At 42.6% G+C, this 24,189-nt stretch overlaps 1 protein-coding gene across 1 annotated transcript; it reads right to left on the reverse strand.

The window, feature by feature from the left end:
- Positions 1-9,128: 9,128 nt before the first annotated feature.
- Positions 9,129-15,805, reverse strand: NENF (neudesin neurotrophic factor). Its single transcript, XM_074947125.1, has 4 exons — positions 15,608-15,805; positions 11,039-11,099; positions 10,249-10,352; positions 9,129-9,542 (listed from the first exon to the last, which is right to left on the reverse strand). Exons 1-4 carry the CDS (start codon positions 15,770-15,772, stop codon positions 9,366-9,368), a joined length of 507 nt encoding a protein of 168 aa, XP_074803226.1. The 5' UTR covers positions 15,773-15,805; the 3' UTR covers positions 9,129-9,365.
- Between the last annotated feature and the right edge of the window lie 8,384 nt (positions 15,806-24,189).

A 24,189-nucleotide genomic window follows, 5' to 3' on the forward strand; every position in this document is an offset into this window, starting at 1 on the left:
ATCAAATGTTTAAGCATACATTCCCTGGAATCAACACTTCTGCCACAAAGAAACCTACTTCCATATGGGAGAAATGTTGGCAATGAAAGGTGACTCTTGAAATTAAAATGAACGCTCTCCCTCTGGCAGAGTAATATTTATTTCTTTAAATGATGCATGGCCCCCCATTAGCTGGGTGCCAGCCTCACACTAATTAAAAATAAATACAAATGTAGTAAACCTACTATATGTTTGATCTACTCCATTTTTGTCTCTTATCCGTATCCTAGCAATAAAATGTAAAACAAATTATCCCTTTAATGGACTAGCCTCCACTCAAAAAGATAGCTATACTGGGATACTCTTGAACACTTGTAAGTGCTTTAGGGACAGGAGTCTATCTAACTCTCTCTTAAGTACTCCACAGCATGGTATCTTGGCTGCGCACATCTAACACAGCTGTGCTCAGATAGCCTTGAAAAGGGGCATGAGTTGACCAAACATGGGAGGTATTAGCCCTACACATCAGCAAACCCCATGTGACTAGTATCTGTGGGGGAACATTTCATGAATCTGAAATAATTCACTTATTGGCTGGAATAAATGCCACACATGAGCTTCCTCCTCGGATATGTAGGCAATAGAGAGCTTTCTAACTACCAAATATGGGCTCACGCCATGAAATTCAGGTCCAGATTCAAACTTTTCCCCAAGCTCAAGCCTGTTTGGATTTAGAGCTCTAGTTCCACCTGTTATGTAGTGTCTGTATAACTGTAAAAAGAAAAGGAGTACTTGTGGCACCTTAGACTAACAAATTTATTTGAGCTCAAATTGGTATAATTTACTAATATAAATTAAAAATAATTTTCTGAAACAGCTATTGAAAATGAACACCTTGTATGGGACAACTGAGCAGCACTATGTATAGCGTGAGATGTCACAACTTAGAGGAAATACTTTATGAAACTGTGAGAAGAGACAGTAGCCCTTGGAGAACATGTGGCCTTCTTCTCAGAGGAGAGAAAGGCATTTCACACTCTGGTTTGTCCTGAGAAGCAGGTCACATAGGCTGTGAGGTGTCTCTGCTGAAGAACCAACCTTATACTATGTCTTTCACTTCTTTGAGAGACACAGAATTATAGAATCATAGGACTGGAAGGGACCTCGAGAGGTCAAATAATCTAGTCCCCGGCACTCATGGCAGGACTAAGTATTAAGTGAAAAGTGCCTGAACAACCACATGTTCTAAAAGGATGGCAGCATTATGACGGGGTCCCCAGCGTGCAACCTGGAGTGTGGGGCCACTTAGCCCTTCAAACCCATCCACCGGACCTGGCCCTCATACTGTGATGCTGATGTCAAGCTACAAACCTTTGGCAGGTACTGCACTTACATAGATATCCACAGGCAGGGACACACCCAACTGTGCCACATTAATGATTTCCCAGCCACTCGTGAACCATCAAGAGGGAGGCTCCAGACAATTCCCCCCAACTCCCCAGTCTTGCACCCCAGAACTGTACAGTCTTACACTGCTCAAAGCCCCTTGGGGCAGTGCAAGTTCATTAAGTAGTTCACCACTCCCTCAATGTGGGATGGACTGAACTGAGATTTCCCAAGCACTTTGACCAAAACACAGTTTTAGGTAAAACAGGCTTATTAACTACAGAAAGATAGATTTTAAGTGATAAGTAGCAGGCGTAGAGATCAAAGTTGGTTACTTAAGAAATAAAAATAATTTCATAGTTTAAGTTCTACAGACTAAACAGGATTTGAATCAAGCAGTGTTTCACCCTGACAGATGGTACAAGCAGGTTACAGATCCTCAGTACACAGGCTGGCACTACCTTCCAGCCTGGGACCACCCTTCCCCCAGTTCAAAGTCTTTGTCCTCCAGGTGTTGAGTTGGGGGGAAGGGGAAGAGAGGCCAAGTGATGATGTCACTCTCCCTCTTTTATAATTTCTTCCATCTTGCTTGAAAGATCCTTGCTGTGACGTGAGGATTAGGCAGCCCCCATTGGTCAGGTAGTCTACATTGCCTATTTGCTCTCTCTGAGAAGTCTCTGGGATGGCTGTTGAGAGACTAGATTCCCTTTAATGGGCCATCAACATATGTCTGGCTGTCTTTTGTTGAAAGCACATACAATAAAACAGGATATTAATATTCAACAGATCAAGACTTAAAATGATACCTCAGTAGGCATACTTTGTACAAAACATATCCTAATTTTATGACAGTGGTGAATATGGGCGTTCCAGGGTGCTACTTTGAGGTAGAGTGCCACAAGCCCATATTAATCTGGTAGTATTTCTTGGGTCTGGAGAGTTTGTGATGGCAACAGACACAAATAGCCAAAGAGAAATAGTGGCAAATATTATATATTGCATAGTATTTCCTATGGCTCTGCTTTTTGAACTCAGCTGTTCCATATGCATATCATCTCGGTTTCTATCTATTTTATTTGTCACAGGTTTTCATAAAGCCTTTGCCCTCTGGTAAACAAGATATGAGGGCTTAAGTTTAGGTCCAGTAAACACACCAAAAGGACTGACATCCTGCACTGAACAGCAAGAATGAGGCACACAGAAAGGAAAATATTTTAATAGAGACCCATTTTTGAGGATAGATCTGCCAAAACAAGCCAAGCAGTATAAGGTGTCTTCATAGCACATGGATACACCTGCTCTTCCCACTTAATCCCTCCCCTTTTTTTTTTAAACACCAAGTTCAGAATCACACTCCTTAGTATCCCTGTTCCCAGTCCCATCATCTGAGCAGCTTTCAATATCTCCCATGCACTTTTGTCCTTTCAGACACCGATTTAGTGGAATGAAAACATTCTTATCTGTTTGAAATGGACCTGCTCACTGACATGAGTGACAGATACTTTAAAAAGATTCAAAGGTATGCTATAAACAACAAATTCTGACCCAGCTATGGTGCTAGCTGGGTCAACTACTAATTACAAATATAGCCACTCAGTAATGAAATATTCAATATTTGTTACAAATTCAGCCTTTTTTAAAATCAACCCACTCTCACAGACCCAATCTGATTTTCTTTGAATGTATTGATTATTTGTAAGTATTTGCTGAATAGTTTGGCTGAATAACTTACAGACAATTGGTTGTTAAGGCACTTTTCACTTGGAGTACATGTATGTTTATTACTGATGATGTGGTGCTCATTCACCTGCATCACAGGTTATGTCTTATTTCCTGATTGGATGACAAACATTCTAAAAAGACTAAAAAATAGCAAATACCCTTCCTGTATGAATTTTCATAATTCATACAGCTTTTGGGAGTTGCAGACATCTTTGTGAATATCCACTAGCCATTTCATTCACAATGAATCAGTTCTTTTACAGTTTGACCAGATCTGCTCAGAAATCACTATTGGATTTCTGCGTGCAACTCTTCAGAGCACTCCCATTCCCTTTACAACAAATGCAAATTGGTTTGAACAGGTTTCAGGCAAGTTTATTTATAAATAAGTGCCAGATTAATTTTTTAAAAGTCAGCTAAACAGTTTTCTTCCTCTTTCCCTCCTGCCACATCAAGTGATCCCCCCCCCACCACCACCTAGGAGTTTTGAAAAAAAACAAGCTGTAGCAGCAGAACGCCTTTTCAAAACCAAACACAAGACAGAGGAGTTGATTACTGCTCCTGGTGAAATTTGTACCTCACCTGCAATGTATTGTAGCTAAATAGAGAAGCATCCTCTGTTCTCACTATTCTTAGTAAGATAGAGCCTTTCCTACTTAGCATTGTTCCCAAACATCTAGAGCTATTCCTGGCCTGAAATGTGATCTAAGATTGATTCCTATAGCACTACAGATATACAGTTGATATCCTTGGATCACAAAGACTCTTGGGTAGCATGGCTGCAATTTTCAAAGAAACCCAAGGCCTTATCTACATGATAAAACTGTACCAATTTAATGAAATTTGTGTAGAAACTGATGTTAAACGGATGGAACTCTCATATTGGTTTGAGTCATGGAAATTAGTGCATTCACCCAAAGAGGCACTGAAATGTGTCCACACAAAGGTGTTGGAATGACTTAATGAAATCTGTTTCTAAACTGAAAAAACGAGGAGTCCTTGTGGCACTTTAGAGACTAACAAATTTATTTGGGCATAAGCTTTCGTGGGCTAAAACCCACTTCATCAGATGCATGGAGTGGAAAATACAGTAGGCAGGTATAAATATACAACACATGAAAAGATGGGAGTTGCCTTACCAAGTAGGGGGGTTGGGGGCTGTCAGTTCTAACGAGTCAATTCAATTAAGGTGGAAGTGGACTAGTCTCAACAGTTGACAAGAAGGGGTGAATACCAAGGGAGGAAAAAAAAATCACTAAACTGATATAAATCTAAACTGATTTAGTTTAAAATGTATAATTTTCTCATGTAGACAACACGTAAGGGAGTTAGGTTCCCAACTCCCATTGAATTTCAGTGTGATTTGGGCACCTCACTCCATCAAGCTTCCTTTGAAAATCCCAACCCTAGTGATTAGAACTAGGATTCAGGTCTCCTGGGTTGTATTCACAGCTCTCTTCAAATTTAGGTATTGCCCAGATTAGAAATTAAAAGATGTGCTGTTAGCTAATGTGCTAGTAACACATTTTACATTCTAGTCTAGACAAGGCTTTAACATGAATTCATTTTAATCTGTTTCCAATCTGCAAATGGAGATAATATGCATCTACCTCCCAGGGGCGTTGTGAGGTTTAGGCCAGATTCTGGAGCCCTTCTACTGAATAGCAGTTACCTCAGCAACTAGTACCATTGACTTCAAACAAGTGGCACTCATAGTGAGGACTGCAGAATCTGATTAACATACATCCAGGTCTTCAAGCACTTCGTGTGTAATATAATCAGCATTTCTAAAGTGCCTATTGCCATAGTATTTAGTTAAATGTACTAGGATAAAAGATAGATTATTTGGAGGGGAAGGTCATAAGAGGGAAACGTAGCAGTGTTGTGTAAATTATTCCTGTGTAAAGAGATCCTTAGGTGAGTTCTAGGGTTTTGATATTAGTTCAGCTCCCTTCGGTAAACTCTTTTGCATCTTCTCAACAATGAGAGAGGCTCCTTGAGATCCTCACCAATAGTTCACTCCAGAATGTAGAGTAAAACATTTTGAAAGAATAGAGTAGGTTCTCTCCTGTTATGGCAAAGTCATTAAAACCTTCTTGAATCATGCAGACACCCACGATAAATTAACAAGAGGTAGATTAGAGACTGTAGAGTAAATACAGTGAGTCATTTTCTGGAGGATACAAGTGGATTACAAAGAAATTCATCACCCTTCAGGGTGTTAGGGGGCTTATTCCTTCACCCACTTACTTCCCTGGTCCTTCTTGCATGAAAGGAGAGCAACAATACCCAAAGTCCAAAAGTGCAAACAATTCGATGTTGATTAGGGTGAACTTCCAGCAAGCATGATTCCAGTTTCCTTCCTTAGTATCCTCCTTCCCAGCTCTGACACCACAGAGCCTTACACCTGTGTCCCTGTTCCCATTCCTGCCCTTAGCAAAACATTATTCCAATTTCCCCACCCCTATTCCCTGTTCCCATCTCCCCCACCCACCCCCTCACTTCCTGATTGATTGCAGACTATATAGTAAAACTTGAGTTCGGTTTAGCTATACCTTAACCAATCATTTTCCTGAAATTTAACTAACCAATCCTAACATATTGTAACATGATTATGTAACCAATTATATCCCACCACCTTAATTAGTTTACACCCAGCAAAATTAATTATACAGCAGACAGGAACAATCACAGAACCAGACAGAGATTATACAGACAAACAATAGCAAAGTGGGAACTATAATGACAAAACAATACAGAAGTGAGGATTTCACATCCCAGTATTGATAAGTGAGTTCTTGCCAGACAGGATGCTATCAAACTAAGTTTCCTTTTACATCTTCTAGGCACTTCCCTTTCTCTGGAGGTGATAGGCACTATCAGGACAGGATTGTATTCCTAACAGCCCAATAGCACCTTATTTCAATGTGACTAGTTTGGAATGTGAGGATGTGACCGTTCACTTCCCAGCTTATGGCTGCCTCTGTTGCTTAGCCAAAGGCCTTAATCTGAGAACAGGGCCTCAGACTGTCACAGTAAGAGAAGGACCTTACACTGGCAGACAGTGATTTTGATTCTTTCTTTTATACCTCTGACTCGCCAAGTGATAAGAATACACCGAAATTCTTAAAGTACAGGCCTTTGCAGACAGGCCTGAATATCTATATCCTAACACAGGGTAAGTCAGGGGCCTGTAATGGGACCTCTCACTGTCTGCTTGTTTAAGTGCAAATTTCAGATAGATCAATGGTCTTGTTGAAATGATGCAAAACTCAGGGTAACAAAACCAGCTCTAAAGAAGGGGTGACAATAAATGTGATTTTTTTTAGGAAAAAATTTTAAAAAATGTACAGTTGACATCATACACATTTGTCTCCAAGGCAAATGTTACCTTTCAGCAGTGTAAAATTCAGCCCCCAATCAGCTTCCCTCACCACACCAAAAAAGATATCTTACAACATACGACTTGGCTGTTTTTTAAAAGTTTACACTCTCATGCTTAGCATACTAGAGTGGGACTCAATGGTTGTGACATTGGGGGGGGGGGGGTTTGAGGGGGAGGGTCAGTCAGGGGGCGGATCAGGGGTGGGGCAGGCTGTTTGGGGAGGTACAGCCTTTCCTACTCGGCCCTCCATACAGTCTCGCAATCCTAATGTAGCCCTTGGGCCAAAAAGTTTGCCCAATCTGTCTTACACTATACTGCTGAATGGCTATAAGGGAAAAAAGGGACTTAAGGCACAAAGCAAATTTAGAGTAAGTATCGATGTTATGAAAGGGATAATTTAAAAAAAGTTTTTCTTTGATTATCATACAATTGTCCTTTTCCCACAATATGCTATATAGTGTACAGATCCCAGGAGAGGGAGAATAAATGATTTAATCATTTACTCTTTGAAAGAAGGCAGCCAGGAGGTTAACCTAACGAAGCAAATTATCTTTAAGAAATTGGAAGCAGCTGCTCAATTTCTCAGTGCTAATTCAAACTGTCATGGTGGCAGGTAAATCCACATACATGACAGTTAGCATTTGACTTCAGTTAGTGGAAGTCAGTAGTTATTAGCACTTGGTATAGCACAAGCATTTAATGTTCTCTGGTTGCTATGTAAATTAAAAGCAGCCTGAAAGACTGCCAAGAGAAATCTGACAGAGGAGAGGACTTGTTTTCCCCCAGCAGGACCTGGAGTTGTAAATTAAGTTAAACAGAAAAAACACACACACACTCACACCTCTTTCAAGGGAATTGGAGTGGCAATGATCAAGCTAGCAAAAGTAATAATGCAGAGAACTGATAGTGCTTTTTCCATTTTTAAACTCTGGTAGACAAGGGTGCTGGAACAATTTGTGTAGGGTGGGGGTGGGATGCTGAGAGCCCTTGAACCAAACTGCAAAGCCTGCATATGATGATAACCACTTCAAGCCAGGGGCTGTGGCAGCACCCCTAGTTCCTGTACCTATATGTAGAGTCAACCAGAGAGTTTAATTGACAGCATAAAGAAGCTGGGAATATTCTGGTCAGACAAATAATCACAGTAAACTTATACTTTACAGTATGTGAACAAAGACTTTACGATAACCATAGGTCCTAGGTTATAATTTCTCTTGGTGTGTGGGAATTAGGTGTTGATAATAAGGAACCATCATGACCTAATTTTAAAGTGACAAACCCATGTAAATGTATTACAAAAAAGTGCTATTTTGCTGAAACTACTGCAATAATAAGAGTGAGTTAGGCCATGTCTACACTACCACTTATGTCAGTATAACTTAGGTCACCCAGGGGTGTAAATAAGCCACCCCCCAAGCAACAAATTACACAGACCTATGTGCTGGTGTGGACAGCGTTATGTTGGCAGGAGACCTTCTCCTGCTGTCACTTGTTGGGGGTGGATTATTTAAGGCGATGGCAGACCTCTCTCTCGTCAGTGTACAGCAGCTCCACTAGAGATCTTGCAGCAGTGCTGCTGTGAGCTATTGAGTGTAGCCATAGCCTATACCAAATCAAAAAGGTAATTAAATATTACATTTCCCAGAAAAAAAGTAGTCTTTGTTTTATAACACTGGGCTTTGCATAAACATACAGCATTTAAGGACTGTGGCAAATTGCCAGCTCTACTGTGATGGGTCTCGCGCTTTCTCTTCTTGGGGGTGGTTCAGGGTACCGTTTCTTGCCCCTGAACTGGGGTATTAACTGCCCTACTAGTGTCCTAGAGGAGGGAAGTTGAGAGGGAGGGACCTGGGCCCGTCCTCTACTCCAGGTCCCAGCGCAGGGGCCCTAGGGATAGCGGTAAACCACTTGAACTAGCAGTTCCTTCCCCTGGGCTACTTCCCTCTCCTGCCCTTCAGCTTGTGGGGCTTTCTGCCCTCCCTCTGCACAAACTAGGGGTCCCTTTACCTAGAGTCTTGGTCTTCTTAGCCCACTGCAACACTTCTCCAAACTCTCCTCTGCTTCCCTCCAAACTGCTCTCTGCTCCAACGCCAATCCACTCTGCTTCAACTCCTCCCAACCACTCTCTGCTTCAATGCCAATCCACTCTGCTTCAACTCCTCCTCTTATCTGATTGAAGCAGGGGTTTATCATGTGACTGGCTTCACGTGCTTTAATTAATCTATAGCAAACTTTCTTCCCTCTACAGGGAATAAGGCTCCCTTCTAACACTCTCCTGCTGCCCTCTAGCCATGCTGTATCACAGTGCATTTCAGGGAAGTCAGTATTTATATATCCACTGTAATCAAAGAGGATGAATATTAAGCTCCACACCACTCCTCTGAGATAGGAAGCCTTATTACACCTATTTTACTGATGGAGAAACCGAGGCATGGAGAAGTGAAGTAAGACGACTCTCACGTAATACAGCAAGTTTGCATCAGAACAAGGAACAGAACCCAGAAATGGCAAAACCCCTAGTCTGATGATTCAGTTATTAAAGGACACTTTCTTCCCTTTAGAAATGAGTCTTTAGTTATCCAATTTTTCTTTTTATATTAAAAAAGAGAAATCAAGATATTGGCAGTGAGAATTTTATTGAAATAATTCTCCCCAGTCCACAAATATGTGCCACTGATTAAACTTTATTTGGTTCACTACTTGAAGGAATTCATTACATTAGTAATCAATTATCCTCGTTTGTCAGGGGGTGGGGGCTGCTGATAACAAAAATACAAAAGATACATAATTCATAGAAACTGTTCTTCTGCCTTAGAAACAGTCAATGTTTCCCAGTCATACAGTGTTGTTCTACAATGTCCATCTGGAGATTTTCAGGATGCTAAATCCTTCATCAAAATTCATCTCTAATGCTGAAATGTGGCTGATCCTCAGGTTTAAAGTTCTGATTGGGGCTGCCATCCTCATTCAGAATTCTTTGAGAAGTGTAGCCAACAATAGGGTATTTGGCTTTGTACACATCATTGAAGATATCATCCAGGGATTTTAGCTCTTCTTCCGTGAGTCCTGTCTATATGAAACATGGGCAAGAAAAAATGGCAGGTATTTACATATGTCTTTATGTTGATCATCCTACCCTCAAAGCCAGCCTTCAGATTTAATTTGCAGGGCACACAAACAATAGAGGGCTTAAGTAACTGGCAATGGGTTATTTATCATAGAACCTTTAACCCCTAGGTCACTTATTCAGATTCAGCCCAGTAGTGACAAAGCCTGACATCCTCAGGTAAAGTGAGTTGTTGGCTTCAATTCATTTCCAAAAAGCACCATCACAGTTGGCCCATTTTGTATTCTCAGCAGAGACACCAAGGACTGAATTGGTCAAGGAAACTGAACTACACATTTTTAGATGCTATCCCTTGAAGGTATGTTGATGGGGCAGCTGCTGTCCAGGCTGTGTCTGTTCTACTGATGGGGAACTTCTTTCTCTAGAGCTCTCAGTTTGGTAGCTTTCACCAGTCCTAAATGCACTTTTTTTTTGGTTTTAAATTTAAAGAGTAGCAAAAACCAATGTTAGAGGAAAACGTGTAAATCTATATAATGGAAGGTGTCTCAATCAGATCAAAAGGTATTACGGCATTTCTTAGAAAATAAATATTTTCCTTATTCATAGGATTGGGCTTTGCATAAATATACAGCAGGGGAATATATTTTAGGAAAGCCAAGAAAATGATTGAAATTTTGCAAAGAAGGAATTAAACAATCCCATTTCTTACTGTGTCATGAGTGAGATCTTCTGGGTCAAGTGACATCTTCGCAACTCCTCGTGTTGAGTCCTTCCCAACGAGGGCATTGTATGGGGCACCTTTCCCATAATATTCTGTTCAAGGAGAGGAAATCTAGTAATGCTCAGACTATTGGTAGTGAAAACAATGGGCCAGATTAAGCATCTGCTTATACTAGCATGACATGAGCCCATTATGCTCCTAAATGAGTCAAAACAAGGACTTGGATCTGAGCCCTTTTCCTCCCAAAACTTTAATGAAATCTCAAAACAAACTAGCTTAACTGGACTAGTTAATGTGGCCTAAAATGGCAACTGCCTGTCTTCACTTAGATTGTAATACAGCTGCTGCCCAAGTTGTGTCTGATCTACTGATAGAAAATTTCTCTCTCTAGGGCTCTCAGTTTGGTAGCTTTCACCAGTCCTAAGTGCACTTTTAAAAAAAATTTAAAGAGTAACTAAAACCAGTGTTAGAGGGAAATGTGTAAATCTATATAATGGGAAGGTATCTCAATCAGATCAAAAGGTATTACAGCATTTCTTAGAAAATGATAGGACAAGAAGAGGGTCTATTCTGTTCCAGACAGGGGTCAGCATAAGGGGGTGCGAAGCTTTGAATGGGAGAAGGCAGCTTCAGAGGAGGATGATTAGGAATTAAGAGCAAATGAGTATGTTCTTTGTATTTAAATAGAGTTTGAAGTTTTCTAAAGGTTTAGGATGTTTAAGAAGAAAAATGGGATAACGTGAAAGGGGAAAAACCCCATGGGGAGAAGCCAACTCACCTTTTCCAGAAGTGACATCAAATACTACTCCCTTCACGGCCATGTAAATAGGCTGGCCCTCCTGGAAAGAAAGAGGCCAGCAGGTACTCAAAATGAAGCCAATATGTGTACAGCACATTGAGGAGAGAATGAACCCCTTACTGTGTGTTCTCTAGCAACTTAAATCATGATCAGTGCACATAAGATTCACAGCCTGGAGTTTTCATTCATCCCCCAAATCCATCACATGCTGCAAAAAAAAATAAAAAAAAAATAAATAAAGATTTCTCTGTGGGTCTCTGGGCAACAAGAAGCTGGTTTTCTATACCTCGCCATTATGACTGCTGTCAGTTGCCAAACAGTCATGCATCCCTGTGTCAGCTGCTGGCACTATACAGTAAAGAGGCCATATTCTGAGTCAACAGCAGGGATGGGGGAGGGAACAGAGGCTGCAAAGCCTCCAGGTCACTTGCAGGTTAGTGTACAAAAAAAAAAAAAAAAAATCAGTATTCATCATGTGATAATTACATGAATAATTTCCACTGGTATCCAGTGATGTGTATTTCACGGGTATCTAGCTGTGATGCCAAGTTCTGAATGTCTGCATTCTGAATACCATGTTGTACATGGAGAAGATGTAGTCTCCTGTTCTCACTATTGGAGCTTGTTTTCACTATTAGGACACCAAATATTAGTGGAATAGGTATGTTAAAGCCCTGTTTATTTCTGTGCTGCATCAGTCTGTCTCTTGCTCCCATAGATGACTATACTTGAAATTCCTAGAATAAACACTGGTACTTGAAATAGTCTGAGAATCTTTATGGATTTAACCCCAGAAAATGATGGAAGTTCAAGGAAGAAACAATTCTGTTTAGAATCTAGTAGTCTGACAATACACTTCCCCTTTCTATGCCTTTTTTGGAGTCAGTTCATAATACTTGTTTGTTCCAAGATGATTAAGTAAATCATTCTGGAGGTGGATGTTTTGTGAAGTGAAAGGGTGTATGGCAGATGGTATTCTGCTTTCATCAAGAGGATAAAGTGCAAACATGCACACACAAATCTGATCTTCTGCTGACATCTGTTTTGCTTAATAAACCACTGATTCCACTTTGTCCTCCCCTCAAAATCTATTCTCTCTGTCCATGAGATGCTGGTTAGTGTTTTCTTAGTTTCTGGAGACAACCCCAAGAAGGCCAACCAGCAATCGCTTCAGAGAAGAGATCTGTATAAATTTAGCAAAGGATTTTATCATTTTGAATTTGTTAGCTAAGATTTGTTTTCACCATAGAAAGCTAAAACTTCTGGAGATTGAATTCCTGTATTAATTCTATGATATTTTTAAAAACTGTCTATATACTTGACTTAATGAGCTAGAAGAATACATTAAAGGAAGATTTTGAATCCATTGGCCTACTCTAATCCTGGCAGGCAAGGATTAGAGTAGGATGGATACTTCATTTAATCTCTACACATCTCTGAAGGCTATGGAATTAGCTCAGGCGAGAACAATAACTTTGTAAATGGGAAGAATTTTCTTTGAGGATTACCTCATTGGAGGGATCACCACAGGTTTTGGAAGAATAAATAGGTAGCTGTGATTCTGTAAAATTTTGAGACATCGGTAGTTATAGTGCTAGTGATGAGGGAGAGAGTGAGGGAGAGCTGTGTATTCCAGTAGCCTATTGAGTGGTTTGGTATTTATGGTGAAGCACATTCTACAGATTTCTAAAACTGAGGAACTGTCTGTAAACACTCAGATGGGAGAAGATATCTGGTATCTGTTCGTTTTCTTTCAGGAAGGAAACAGGAAAAATATCCTGTTCTACCATTGTGGTGTTCATCCTGGGGAAAAGGGGAGATCTGACAAACAACTAGAGACTTTGGGCCCATTGCCTGATTATTTTGATGGTTCTCTTGAGCAGCCTGGGAGAAACTGACCTGCTTGGATAGATGTTTAAGAACCTTGTCCCTACAATACCCGAGAGATCCTTGAAACTGACTGTACTATTTGTACACTATGATTTGAAAAGGCATTTCTATTATTATATGTTCCTGAGATGGGTAAAGGACTGTTTAGTGGACTTGACCTGTCTCACTAGACAAAATCTCAAACAGGGCTATCTATAGAAGAGTTTCCACCAGTTGCACATTTTTGATCTATTGTATAAGAACTGATTAGAGAAAGAAATTAGAGTCAGGAAACCTGGATTCTCTTCCAAACTATTCACTGTGTGACTTTCAGCAGCAAGTCACTTAACCACATTTGTTTAGTGTTTTGAAAACTTTGGTTGAAAGATACTTGCAAATTATTATTATAAGGCAATACAATTACCTTAAAGATAATACAGCTTTCTTTCCTCCTTCTCTAAAATACTTTAAAGTAGTGCTAGGAAGAAAAAAATTACTTCAGAAATGTTGGTGTTCTGAAGTTGTTAAAAAAAAAAAAAAAAGGAAATTCACACACATGCTTAGTTGAGAGTTAAAGTTGTCAATAGATATCTATTTTATCTCATTTTTAGTTTAAAATAAAGTCAGGAATTTAAGATCCCAGTGAAACCTTATCTCTATTCCTTAGCCTCTCCATCATCCCCATTCTAACCTTCAGCTATGAGTCACAGATGCCCAGTTATCTCAGGTTAAAATTCTGGCCTTCAAACTATTAATATGCCACTAAACAGCTGTGACCAGACTTTCTAAAGTGCCCAGCAGCCAGCAGATCCTATTGAAATCAATGGGAGTTTTGAGGAGCCGAGCTATTTTGAACCAGACTTTCCCCCTGCCTTCACAGTACAGGACGAGACCAAAACATGTAGTTACATCCATGGCTGACAGCTGACCATTTCTGCTAGGCTTATTCAATCTTTGCCTTACTGATTCTCACCATCAATTGCCATATGATCTATCTGTTCCTTCCCATTAATATATTGATCACTAACCTTTAATGTGCCTTGCTGACTTTTCACTTACTGACCATATTAACTAATCTCACCAACCTCTGCCTCCTTTGCCATGCCTTCTTTTGTGCCCTCATTCCACTCCGCTACTCTTCTCTCTCTTCCTCCCACTACAGTCTGATCCTGTCTACTGTCCTCATGCACACAACACAACAATCTTCTTCCAGCCCCAGTTCTGCCCCCTGTCCACTATTAACATCCTCTCCAACTCTCTTGACAATAAGTAGAGAGAGAAAAAAATTAATTTTGCACTAAACAATATTAATTTGTTAATCTCCTCCCGTGCCATTACTTATGCTATTTCTAAATGTAGATTGTAAGATAATTAGGCAATATCCTGTAATTCTGCATCTGTATGTAAAGATCCATGTACTCCTAAGGCCATGTATAAGTCTGATCACCTTGGACTTTATAGCTGTCACTATACAGCACATCCCAATTACTCAGAACTTCATTGCAAGAGTACAAATACAAGTTGGATCCTCCTGCTCCAAAATTGTAGGCCCTTATTATATGGGCTAAAAGGGCATCACAATAAGTTGTTAAAAATATAGGACCTATGACACATACTTGAACAGTTCTACTGTTCTCTAGTAGAGAGCAATGGTACGTACATATACACACTAGCCAGCTCATTACAAAAACATGTCATATTAGCCTCTACATATGATCCATAAGAGCCTGCTGTGCCCATCATCCCACAATGTCCTTGTCTTCACTGCAAAATTTTAACTTGAGTATTGCCGCATCCACACATACAGACCCTTAGTATGAGGGCTGTAGTGCTTTTAACTCTTATGGGCCAGCCTGCCCAGTGACACAGACCAAATCTCAGGTTAGCACAACTCATCAGCTGCTAACACAACCGTTCTGTAATGTGGATGCAGGCTAGCACCTTTTTCATCTGCTTTAGTCACTTTTCTGATCATACCAGGTGTGGTCCCCTCATCTTCACTATAAATTACACATCCTTGTAAGACAGGTCTTGGATCTTGTATAAGTATAAACTGGAAGTGTGCGTGTTGAGTGAGGGGAACAGAATGCAGGTTATATCTCCATATAACAAAAGATCATACCACTGAGATTCATATATACAATGGGGAAGACTTGTGTTTCTTTCATGTGGCAACAAGTGGTGTTCTTAACTGAAAATGTCCAGACTGTCCGATGTTTGTCATTGTAACTGCACTGTTCTAATGTACTGGCTCGCACAAGTTGGTTTCTTTTATCACTGTCTCCTCGTTTGTTTCCCAGCAACGTTTTTAGTCTGAGAGTGGTGACTATGCTCCCCAGTTGGAGAGGGCTGATTAGGTAGCTCCACTGTGTGATGACACTTGGTCTCCTTTGACATGAAAAGTTTTAAAATCTCTAGGAGAGAGATGGTAAAGTTGGCATCAAACTGCTCCAGACACAGCAGGTCTGTGGCTAGTTTCTGGTGGGGGTGTCACGCATCCGGTAGTAACAACTCCACCCCATCTCCGCAGGGGCAGTGCCCTCCGCCCATGCACCAGCGCCTTCCCCCACCTATTCATGCCCCCCAGGGCCAGCGCCCATGCCCCCCAGGTCCCCAGCGAGCGGCGCCCCCTCCCCACCCTCATCGGCGACGCCGCTCTCCCCGGCGGTCCCCCCGTACCTCCTGCCCGCTGTATCTGGCCAGCTCGGACTCGGTGAAGAGCCGCACCGGGCTGGGGGCCGGGGCCGGGGCCGGCTTGAAGCGCAGCTGCTGCTCCGCCAGAGCGGCCCAGGCGGCCAGGCAGCCCAGGGCCAGGGGAAGCAGCCGCCCAGGCCCACCGGCCATGGTGCAGCGGAGGCGGCCAGGCAGCTCCGGGGCGGGGCCAGGGGCCTGCGAGGCGGGATCCGGGGAGGCTGTAGGCTGGCATCGGCCCCTGTGGGGAAACACCCTTCGTCCGTCCCACCCCTTCAGCTGCCCCCGCCCCGGACCCAGCTCCCCCCAATCACCTCTCCTCCTATCAGACCTGTAGCTCCCCAGCCCCAAACCGCCCCTCACATCCCCTGCACTGCAACCCCCCAGCTCCCTCCAAACCAACCACTCCTTACACCAGCCCCAGCTCCCCCAAATCACCTGCCCCACACCTTCCCCGCCCCACACCAGCCCTGCAGCTCCCCTGCCCCAAACCACCCCTCAAATCCCCTGCACTACAACCCCCCAGCTCCCTCCAAACCAACCACTCCTTACACCAGCCCCAGCTCCCCCAAATCACCCGCCCCACACCTTCTCCGCCCCACACCAGCCCTGCAGCTCCCCTGCCCCAAACCACCCCTCAAATCCCCTGCACTACAACCCCCCAGCTCCCTCCAAACCAACCACCCCTTACACCTGCCCCAGCTCCCCCAAATCACCCAGCCCCCTCACCATCCCCAGATCCCCACAAATCACCCCGCTCCTCACCTCCCTAGCCCTACACCAGTCCGGCAGCTCCTTCCAGCTACCCCATCCCCTCACTTCCCATGCCCCACACCACCCCTTACACCTGCCCCAGGTCCGCCAAATCACCCCGCCCCGTCACCATCCCCAGATCCCCCACAAATCACCCTGCCCCTCACTTCCCATGCCCCACACCAGCCCTGAAGCTCCGCCGCCCCAAACCACCCCATCCCCTCACCTCTCCAGCCCCACACCAGCCCTGCAGCTCCCCCGCTGCAAACCACCTCATCCTGTCACCTCCGCTGCCCCACAACACCTCCAGCTCCCTCCAAACCAACCACCCCACCCCTTCAACTCCCCCTTACACCCACACCACCCCTTACACCCACCCCGCAGCTCCCCTATCCCCAAATCACCCCATTCCCTCACCTCCGCTGCCCTGCAGCTCTCCCCACCCCAAAGCACCCCCATTCCCTCACCTCCCCTGCCGCACACCAGCCCTGCAGCTACCCCAACCATCTCACCCCCTCATATTCCTCTGCTCACACCATCCTCATACCACCCCCCAACACCATCTTATCCCCTCAGGTCCCCTGCCCTACACAAGCCCTATGTCCCCCTACACCCACCCTGCATCTCCCCAACTTCAAATCCCTTACTTACACCTACCCCACAGTAGCCCTGCATCTCCCTTCAAACCACTCTCCTAACTCCAATTCTTCGCCTTCACTCCAGTTCCTACCTCTCATCAGCCCTGCATCTTCCCCCAGACCACGCTCCTAACTCCTATTCACTCCCAACCCCTACCTCTGCCCTTCCTTGCATCTTCTCCTAATTCCAACCCTTCATATCCGCCCCCAACTGCTGTCCCTCATTGCCACCAACCACCATCCCCTCTCCAGTCCTGCATCTCCGCAACTCCAGCCCATCACCTTCTCAATTCCAACCATCCAGTCCTATACCTTTCCCACTACCCCCATCCCCCATACTGACACCTTCATCCCTGATTTAGACCTCAATCCATTGCCTGGACCCTAACCCAACCCTATATTCCTCCTAACTCACAATGTAATCTCAGATCCACTGTTTTCCTTAACCTAATTTCAGCCTCTGGCTTTTCTTTAACCTCCCCTAACACAGCTAACCCTTCCTCTCATCTCAGGGCCTAATCTTAGCTGTTTGTCATTTCTTTTACACCACACCCTAGTTCCAACTCCCCCTTTTCCCGTATGAGGTATATGAATTAGATAAGGATGTGGACAAATTGGAAAGAGCTCAGAGAAGAGCAACAAAAATGATTAAAGGTTTAGGAAACCTGACCTATGAGGAAATGTTGGAAAAAAAACTGGGCATGTTTAGTCTTGGGGAAAGAAGACTGAGGGGCAACCTGGTAAGTCTCTGTTGTGTTTTTATAAAGGGCTTTTATAAAGAGGAGGGTGATCAGTTGTCCTCCAGGTCCACTGAAGATAGTACAAGAAGTAATGAGCTTAATCTGCAGCAAGGGAGATTTAGGTTAGGTATGAGGAAAAACTTTCTGACTTTAAGGGTAGTTAAGCTCTGGAATTGGCTTCCAAGGGAGGTCATAGAATCATACAATCATAGAATATCAGGGTTGGAAGGGACCTCAAGAGGTCATCTAGTCCAACCCCCTGCTCAAAGCAGGTCATTGGAGTTCCCATCACTGGAAGTGTTTAAAAACAAGTTGGACAAACACCTGTCAAGGATGATTTAGATTTATTTGGTTCTGCCACAGTGCAGGGGGCTGGAGTCCCCAGACCTACATTTCTATGATTCTGTGAGTAATGCAGGTATTTATATGTAGCATTCTGACAGTGCGTTTGATATTCCTGTTTAAACGAGTTGATGTATTTTTTTTGCAAAAAAAATACAGGGGAAGAGTTTAAGCAAATGCATATATGCATAAAAATTAAACAAGGATCTGTAAAGTGCCTGTTATTACTCTGAGGAAGAATAATTAGTGGTTCACATCTGTAATTGACAGAGTGGTATTCCTTGAGGTATAAGCAGCCAGAATTGTAACAGACAATAGCTAATAAAAGATTCTTTCATTCCATTCTCTGAAGTTTCTCTGCTTGCTGTCTCAGATGATTATGCAGAAAACTGGGGAAAATAAGGAAGGTTCAATCTTTGTGACTTAAAAATGCTAAGATTTTCAAGTTAAGGAGCAAGTGGAAAAATATGAATGGAGATGGATTCCAATTCTCACATGTTGTGATTTCTCCCTGCTAGAAAGTATATTGTAGGGAAACATCCTGCACTGAAAAGGGGATTGACAAAATAGATGATCTAATGTCTGTGATTCTGTGAAGAATGAACATCAGGTTAAACTATTCTTTTCAATTCAGGTTCTGGTACCTCCCTCATCAACATAGAATCTGAGTGCCTTCTAGTAGTAGCAGTGTGACTAACATCAGTCGTGTGGACTGGTTTTGTGGAACACAATCTGATCTATCATAAGGTATTCTTGTAATTACTGATCCTACTACAGTCATACTGTGAAACACAGTTTTCTATAAATATACATGTAAAAAACTAAAAGGCATTTTCATTACCATTTTATGTGTACTTGAAAGTTTTTTAGATATGGTCTAAAGCTTGCTAAAACCAAGTGTTTCATATTTGATTTTAGTACAGTTTTCCCTTATCCTGTGAAAACTGTATGTTTCTTGTTTAAACCATGTTCATTATTAAAATTTTTGAATAGTCTTGGGCTGAGAACTTTGGTACCATGCTAGAAAACCCCCAATAATTGATAATTCCCTGTTGACAGGAAATTTGATCATATTTGATACTGGGAAAATGAATGGAGAGAGAATTATTTTTCCTCTTGAGAATTTTTCAAGAATCTTGTAATATATTGGCATTTATTAGTAGAGCACTGAAAACAGAACATAAATTTTCTATGAAGTTAGCTCTCTGGAAAGGTTAATATAAAACTGATCCTGAATATCAACATCTGAGAAAAGTGGGCCTGACCCTGAGGTTATATCTTCACTGCAGAGTTTACCTGGGTCCAGACACCCAGGTATGGGTATCTGGGCTAGCCAAGACTACCTGCAAGCATCCATACCTTGAAGCCACACTTAAGTCATGACGCGTACCTATCAAGCCACATTTACATTGGTCCCGCAATAGCCTGAATTATACACTAGGATTTCTGGGACCATAGCCGATGGTTCTTAGTGCTCCACTAAGCTGAGCCTCTCTATGAATTGCTTCACAGGGTATTGTGGGGAAACTTGTCTTTCCTTTCTGGGTCTCTGTTGAGAAAGGAATCTCTCAGCAAACTGTACAGTCTCGGAGGCTTTTAAAATGGTTTGGTTCTGTCCAAATAGAAGGCTAACATAAGAACAGGCATACTGGGTCAGACCAGTGGTCCATCTAGCCCAGTATCCTGTCTTCTGACAGTGACTTGTGCCAGATGCTTCAGAGGGAATGAACAGAACAGGTTAATTATCAAGTGATGCATATGCAGGCATCCAGTATAAGCTTCTGGCTGTCAGAGGTTTAGGGACACCAAAGCATGAGAGTGCATCCCTCAGCATCTTGGCTAATAGCCATTGATGGTCCTATCCTCCATAAACTTACCTAATTCTTTTTTGAACCCATTTATACTTTTGGCCATCACTGTGTATACATAGTTGGAGTTATGTTTTCCAATATGCATTACTTTGCACTTATGAACACTGAATTTGTTGTTTTGCCATTTTATTGTCCAGTCAACCGGTTTTGTGAGATCCACTTCATGGTCAGCTTTGGACTTAAGTATCTTGAGTAATTTTTGTATTGTCTGCAAATTTAGCCACCTTATTGTTCACCCCCTTTTCCAGATCACTTATGAACATGTTGAACAGCACTGATCCCAGTACAGATTCTTAGGGGACCCCACTATTTACCTTTCTCCACTGAAAATTGGCTATTTATTTCTATCCTTTGTTTCCTATCTTTTAACCAGTTACTAATCCATGAGAGGACTTTCTCTCTTATCCCATGACTTCTTATTTTGGTTAAGATCCTTTGGTGAGGGACCTTGTCAATGATTTTCTGAAAGTCCAGCTACACAATATCAACTGGATCACACTTGTCCACATGTTTGTTAACACCCCCAAAGAATTCTAATAGATTGATGAGGCATGATTTCACTTTACAAAAGCTTGTTGACTCTTTCCCCAACATAATGTGGTGTTCTATGTGTATTCTATTCTTGACTACAGTTTCAACCAATTTGTCCATACTGAAGTTAGGCTTAGTGGCCTGTAATTGCCAGGATTGCCTCTGTAGCCTTCTTAAATAATAGGCATTTCATTAGCTACTCTTCAGTCACTGGGTATGCAGGCTGATTTAAGTGATAGATTACATACTACAGTTAGTAGTTCTGCATTTTCATATTTGAGTTCCTTCAGAAACCTTGGGTGAATACCATCTGGTCCTGGTGACTTATTACTGTTTAATTTATCCATTTAGACTCAGAGACTTTAAGGTCAGAAGGGGTCATCATGATCATCTAGTCTGACCTCTTGCACATTGGAGGACACAGAACCTCATCCACCCCGTCCTGTAATAGACCCCTAACCCCTGGCTGAGTTACTGAAGTCCTCAAATCTTGATTTAAAGAATTCAAGTTACAGAGAATCCACCATTGACACTAGTTTAAACCTGCAAGAAACCCATGCCCCATGCTGCAGAGAAAAGCAAAAAAACCCCAGGGTCTCTACCCATCTGACCTGGGGGGGAAATTCCTTCCTGACCCCAAATCTGGTGATCAGTTAGACCCTGAGCATGTGGGCAAAACCACCGAGCCAGACACCTGGGAAAGAATTCTCGGTAATAATTCAGAGCCCTCCCCATCTAGTGTCCCATCACCAGCCATTGGAGATATTTGCTGCTAGCAGTCGCAGCTTGGCTACATGCTATTGCAGGAAGTCTCATCATACCATCCACTCTATAAACTTATCAAGCTCAGTCTTGAAGCCAGTTAAGTTTTTTGCCCCCACTGCACCCTTTGGAAGGCTGTTCCAGAACTTCACTCCTCTGATGGTTAGAAACCTTGGTTTAAGTTCAAGCCTAAGCTTGTTGATGGCCAGTTTATATCTATTTGTTCTTGTGTCCACATTGGCGCTTAACTTAAATAACGCCTCTCCTTCCCTGGTATTTATCCCTCTGATGTATCTATAGAGAGCAATCATATCTCCCAATAGCCTTCTTTTAGTTAGGCTAAACTAGTCAAGCTCTTTGAATGTCCTCTCATAAGGTAGGTATTCCATTCTTCGGATCATCCTATGCAGGTTACCGCATCCTTCTCTGCACCTGTTCCAGTTAGAATTAATCTTTCTTAAACAAGGGTGACCAGAACTGCACATAGTATTCCAGATGAGATCTCAGCAGTGCTTTATATAATGGTACTAACACTTCCCTGTCTCTACTGGAAATATCTCACCTGATGCATCCTAGACTGCATTAGCTTTTTTCACAGCCACATCACATTGGTGGCTCCTAGTCATTCTGTGAACAACAAAAACACTCGGGTCTTTCTCTTCCTCTGTCACTTCCAACTGATAAGTCCTCAGTTTATAGCAAAAATTATTGTTATTAGTCCTTATGTCAGCGGTGGACAACCTGCAGCCCGTCAGGGTAATCTGCTGGTGGGCTGCCAGACAGTTTGTTTACATTTGCATGGTCGCCTGCAGCTCCCAGTGGCCGTAGTTCGCTGTTCCCGGCCAATGGGAGCTGCGGGAAGCGGCGTGGGCCGCAGGGAGGGATGTGCTGGCTGGTGCTTCCCGCAGCTCCCATTGACCGGGAATGGCAAACCGTGGCCACTGGGAGCTGCAGGCGGCCATGCAAATGTAAACAAACTGTCTGGCGGCCTGCCAGCGTATTACCCTCACGGGCTGTGTGTGGCCTGCAAGTTGCCCAGCACTGCCTTATGTGCATGACTTTGCACTAGTACATTTTATCCCATTTCTATTACTCCAATTTACAAGGTCTTCCAGGTAATCTTGTATGATATTCTAATCCTCCTTTGTATTGGCAATACTTCCCAACTTTGTGTCATCCGCAAATTTTATTAACACACACTCACTTTTTATGCCAAGGTCAGTACTAAAAATGTTAAATAAGATTGGTCCCAAGACTGATCCCTGCGGAACTCCATTAGTAACCTCCCTCCAGCCCGACAGTTCACCTTTCAATATGACCTGTTGTAGTCTTCCCTTTAACCAGTTCCGTATCCACCTTTCAATTTTCATATTAATCCCTATCTTCAATTTAACTAATAATTTCCCATGTGGAACTGTATCAGATGTCTTACTGAAATCTAGGTAGATTAAATCTACTGCATTTTCTTTGTTTAAAAAAATCATTTACCTTTTCAAAGAAGGTTTCAGAGTAGCAGCCGTGTTAGTGTGTATCCGCAAAGTGAGCTGTAGCTCACAAACGCTTATGCTCAAATAAATTTGTTAGTCTCTCTAAGGTGCCACAAGTACTCCTTTTCTTCTCAAAGAAGGAGATCAGGTTGGTCTGGCATGATCTAGTTTTTGTAAACCCATGTTGCATTTTATCCCAATTACTGTTCACCTCTACATCCTTAACTATTTTCTCTTTCAAAATTTGTTCCAAGACTTTGCGTACAATTGAGGTCAAACTAAAAAGCCTGTGGTTTCCCAGATCACATTTTTTCCCTTTCTTAAAAATAGGAATTATATCAGCAATTCTCCAGTCATTGGATATGACCCCCAAATCTACAGATTAATTAAAAATCCTTGCTATTGGGCTTGCAGTTTCACATGCCAGTTCCTTTAATGTTCTTGGATGGAGATTATTCAGGCCCCCCAGTTTAGTCCCATTAAGATGTTTGAGTTTGACTTAGACTTACAACTTGGATGTGGTAATTTCTATCTCCATATCCTCATTCCCATTAGCCATCCTGCCTCTACCTCTAAGCTCTTCATTAGTCTTATTAAAAACTGAGGCAAAGTATTTGTTTAGGTGTTGGGCCATGCCTAGATTTTCTTTAATCTCCACCCCATCCTTAGTGGTTAGGGGTCCCACTTCTTCTTCCCTCGTTTTCTTTTTATTTATGTGGCTATAGAACCTTTTATTTTTGGTTTTAATTCCCTTTGCAGTGTCCAACTCTGCTTGGCTTTTGGCAGTTCTCACTTTATCCCTATACTTTCTGACCTCCATGAGGAAGCTTTCCTTGCTGATCCATCCCATCTTCCATTCCTTGTAGGCTTTCTGCTTTCTTTTAATCACCTTCTTGAGATGCTTGCTCATCCAAGTTGGTCTGCAACCCTTCCCTGTGAATTTTTGCCCTTGCTTGGATACAGGGGAAACCACCTCTATTGAAACCTCAATCTGAGACAATTCCTCAGATTGGTCACCTAAAAAAATGATTTGGATGTGGGATCTCTCCGATATCCTCTGCAGTGAAGACGGCTGCAGAGAATTCATGGAACTTCTCTGGGATGGCCTTGTCTTCCTTGAGTGCTTCTTTAGCATCTTGATCATCAAGTGGCCCCACTGGTTGTCTGGCAGGGTTTTTAGTGTCTGCCTGAAGGTAAACCCTAGCTGTTACGGTGTTCAGAGAAGCCCCTATAAAGAATATCTGTTGTACTGTGCTCAAAGTGGATTTAGTGTTGACTTGGAGACCTAGCCTGTGGAACAGGGATATGGTTGTCTGTACTGCAGAGAATGTAATTGTATGACTGGCCCTTGAGCAGCTAGTCATCAAAGTAGGGGAAGACTATTATTCCCGGCCACCGGAGGTAAGCAGCTATCACTGCTCTGATCTTTGGGAATACCCTTGGGAC

This window comes from Natator depressus, chromosome 3 (assembly GCF_965152275.1).
Source record: "Natator depressus isolate rNatDep1 chromosome 3, rNatDep2.hap1, whole genome shotgun sequence".
NCBI classification, from domain to species: Eukaryota; Metazoa; Chordata; order Testudines; family Cheloniidae; genus Natator; species Natator depressus.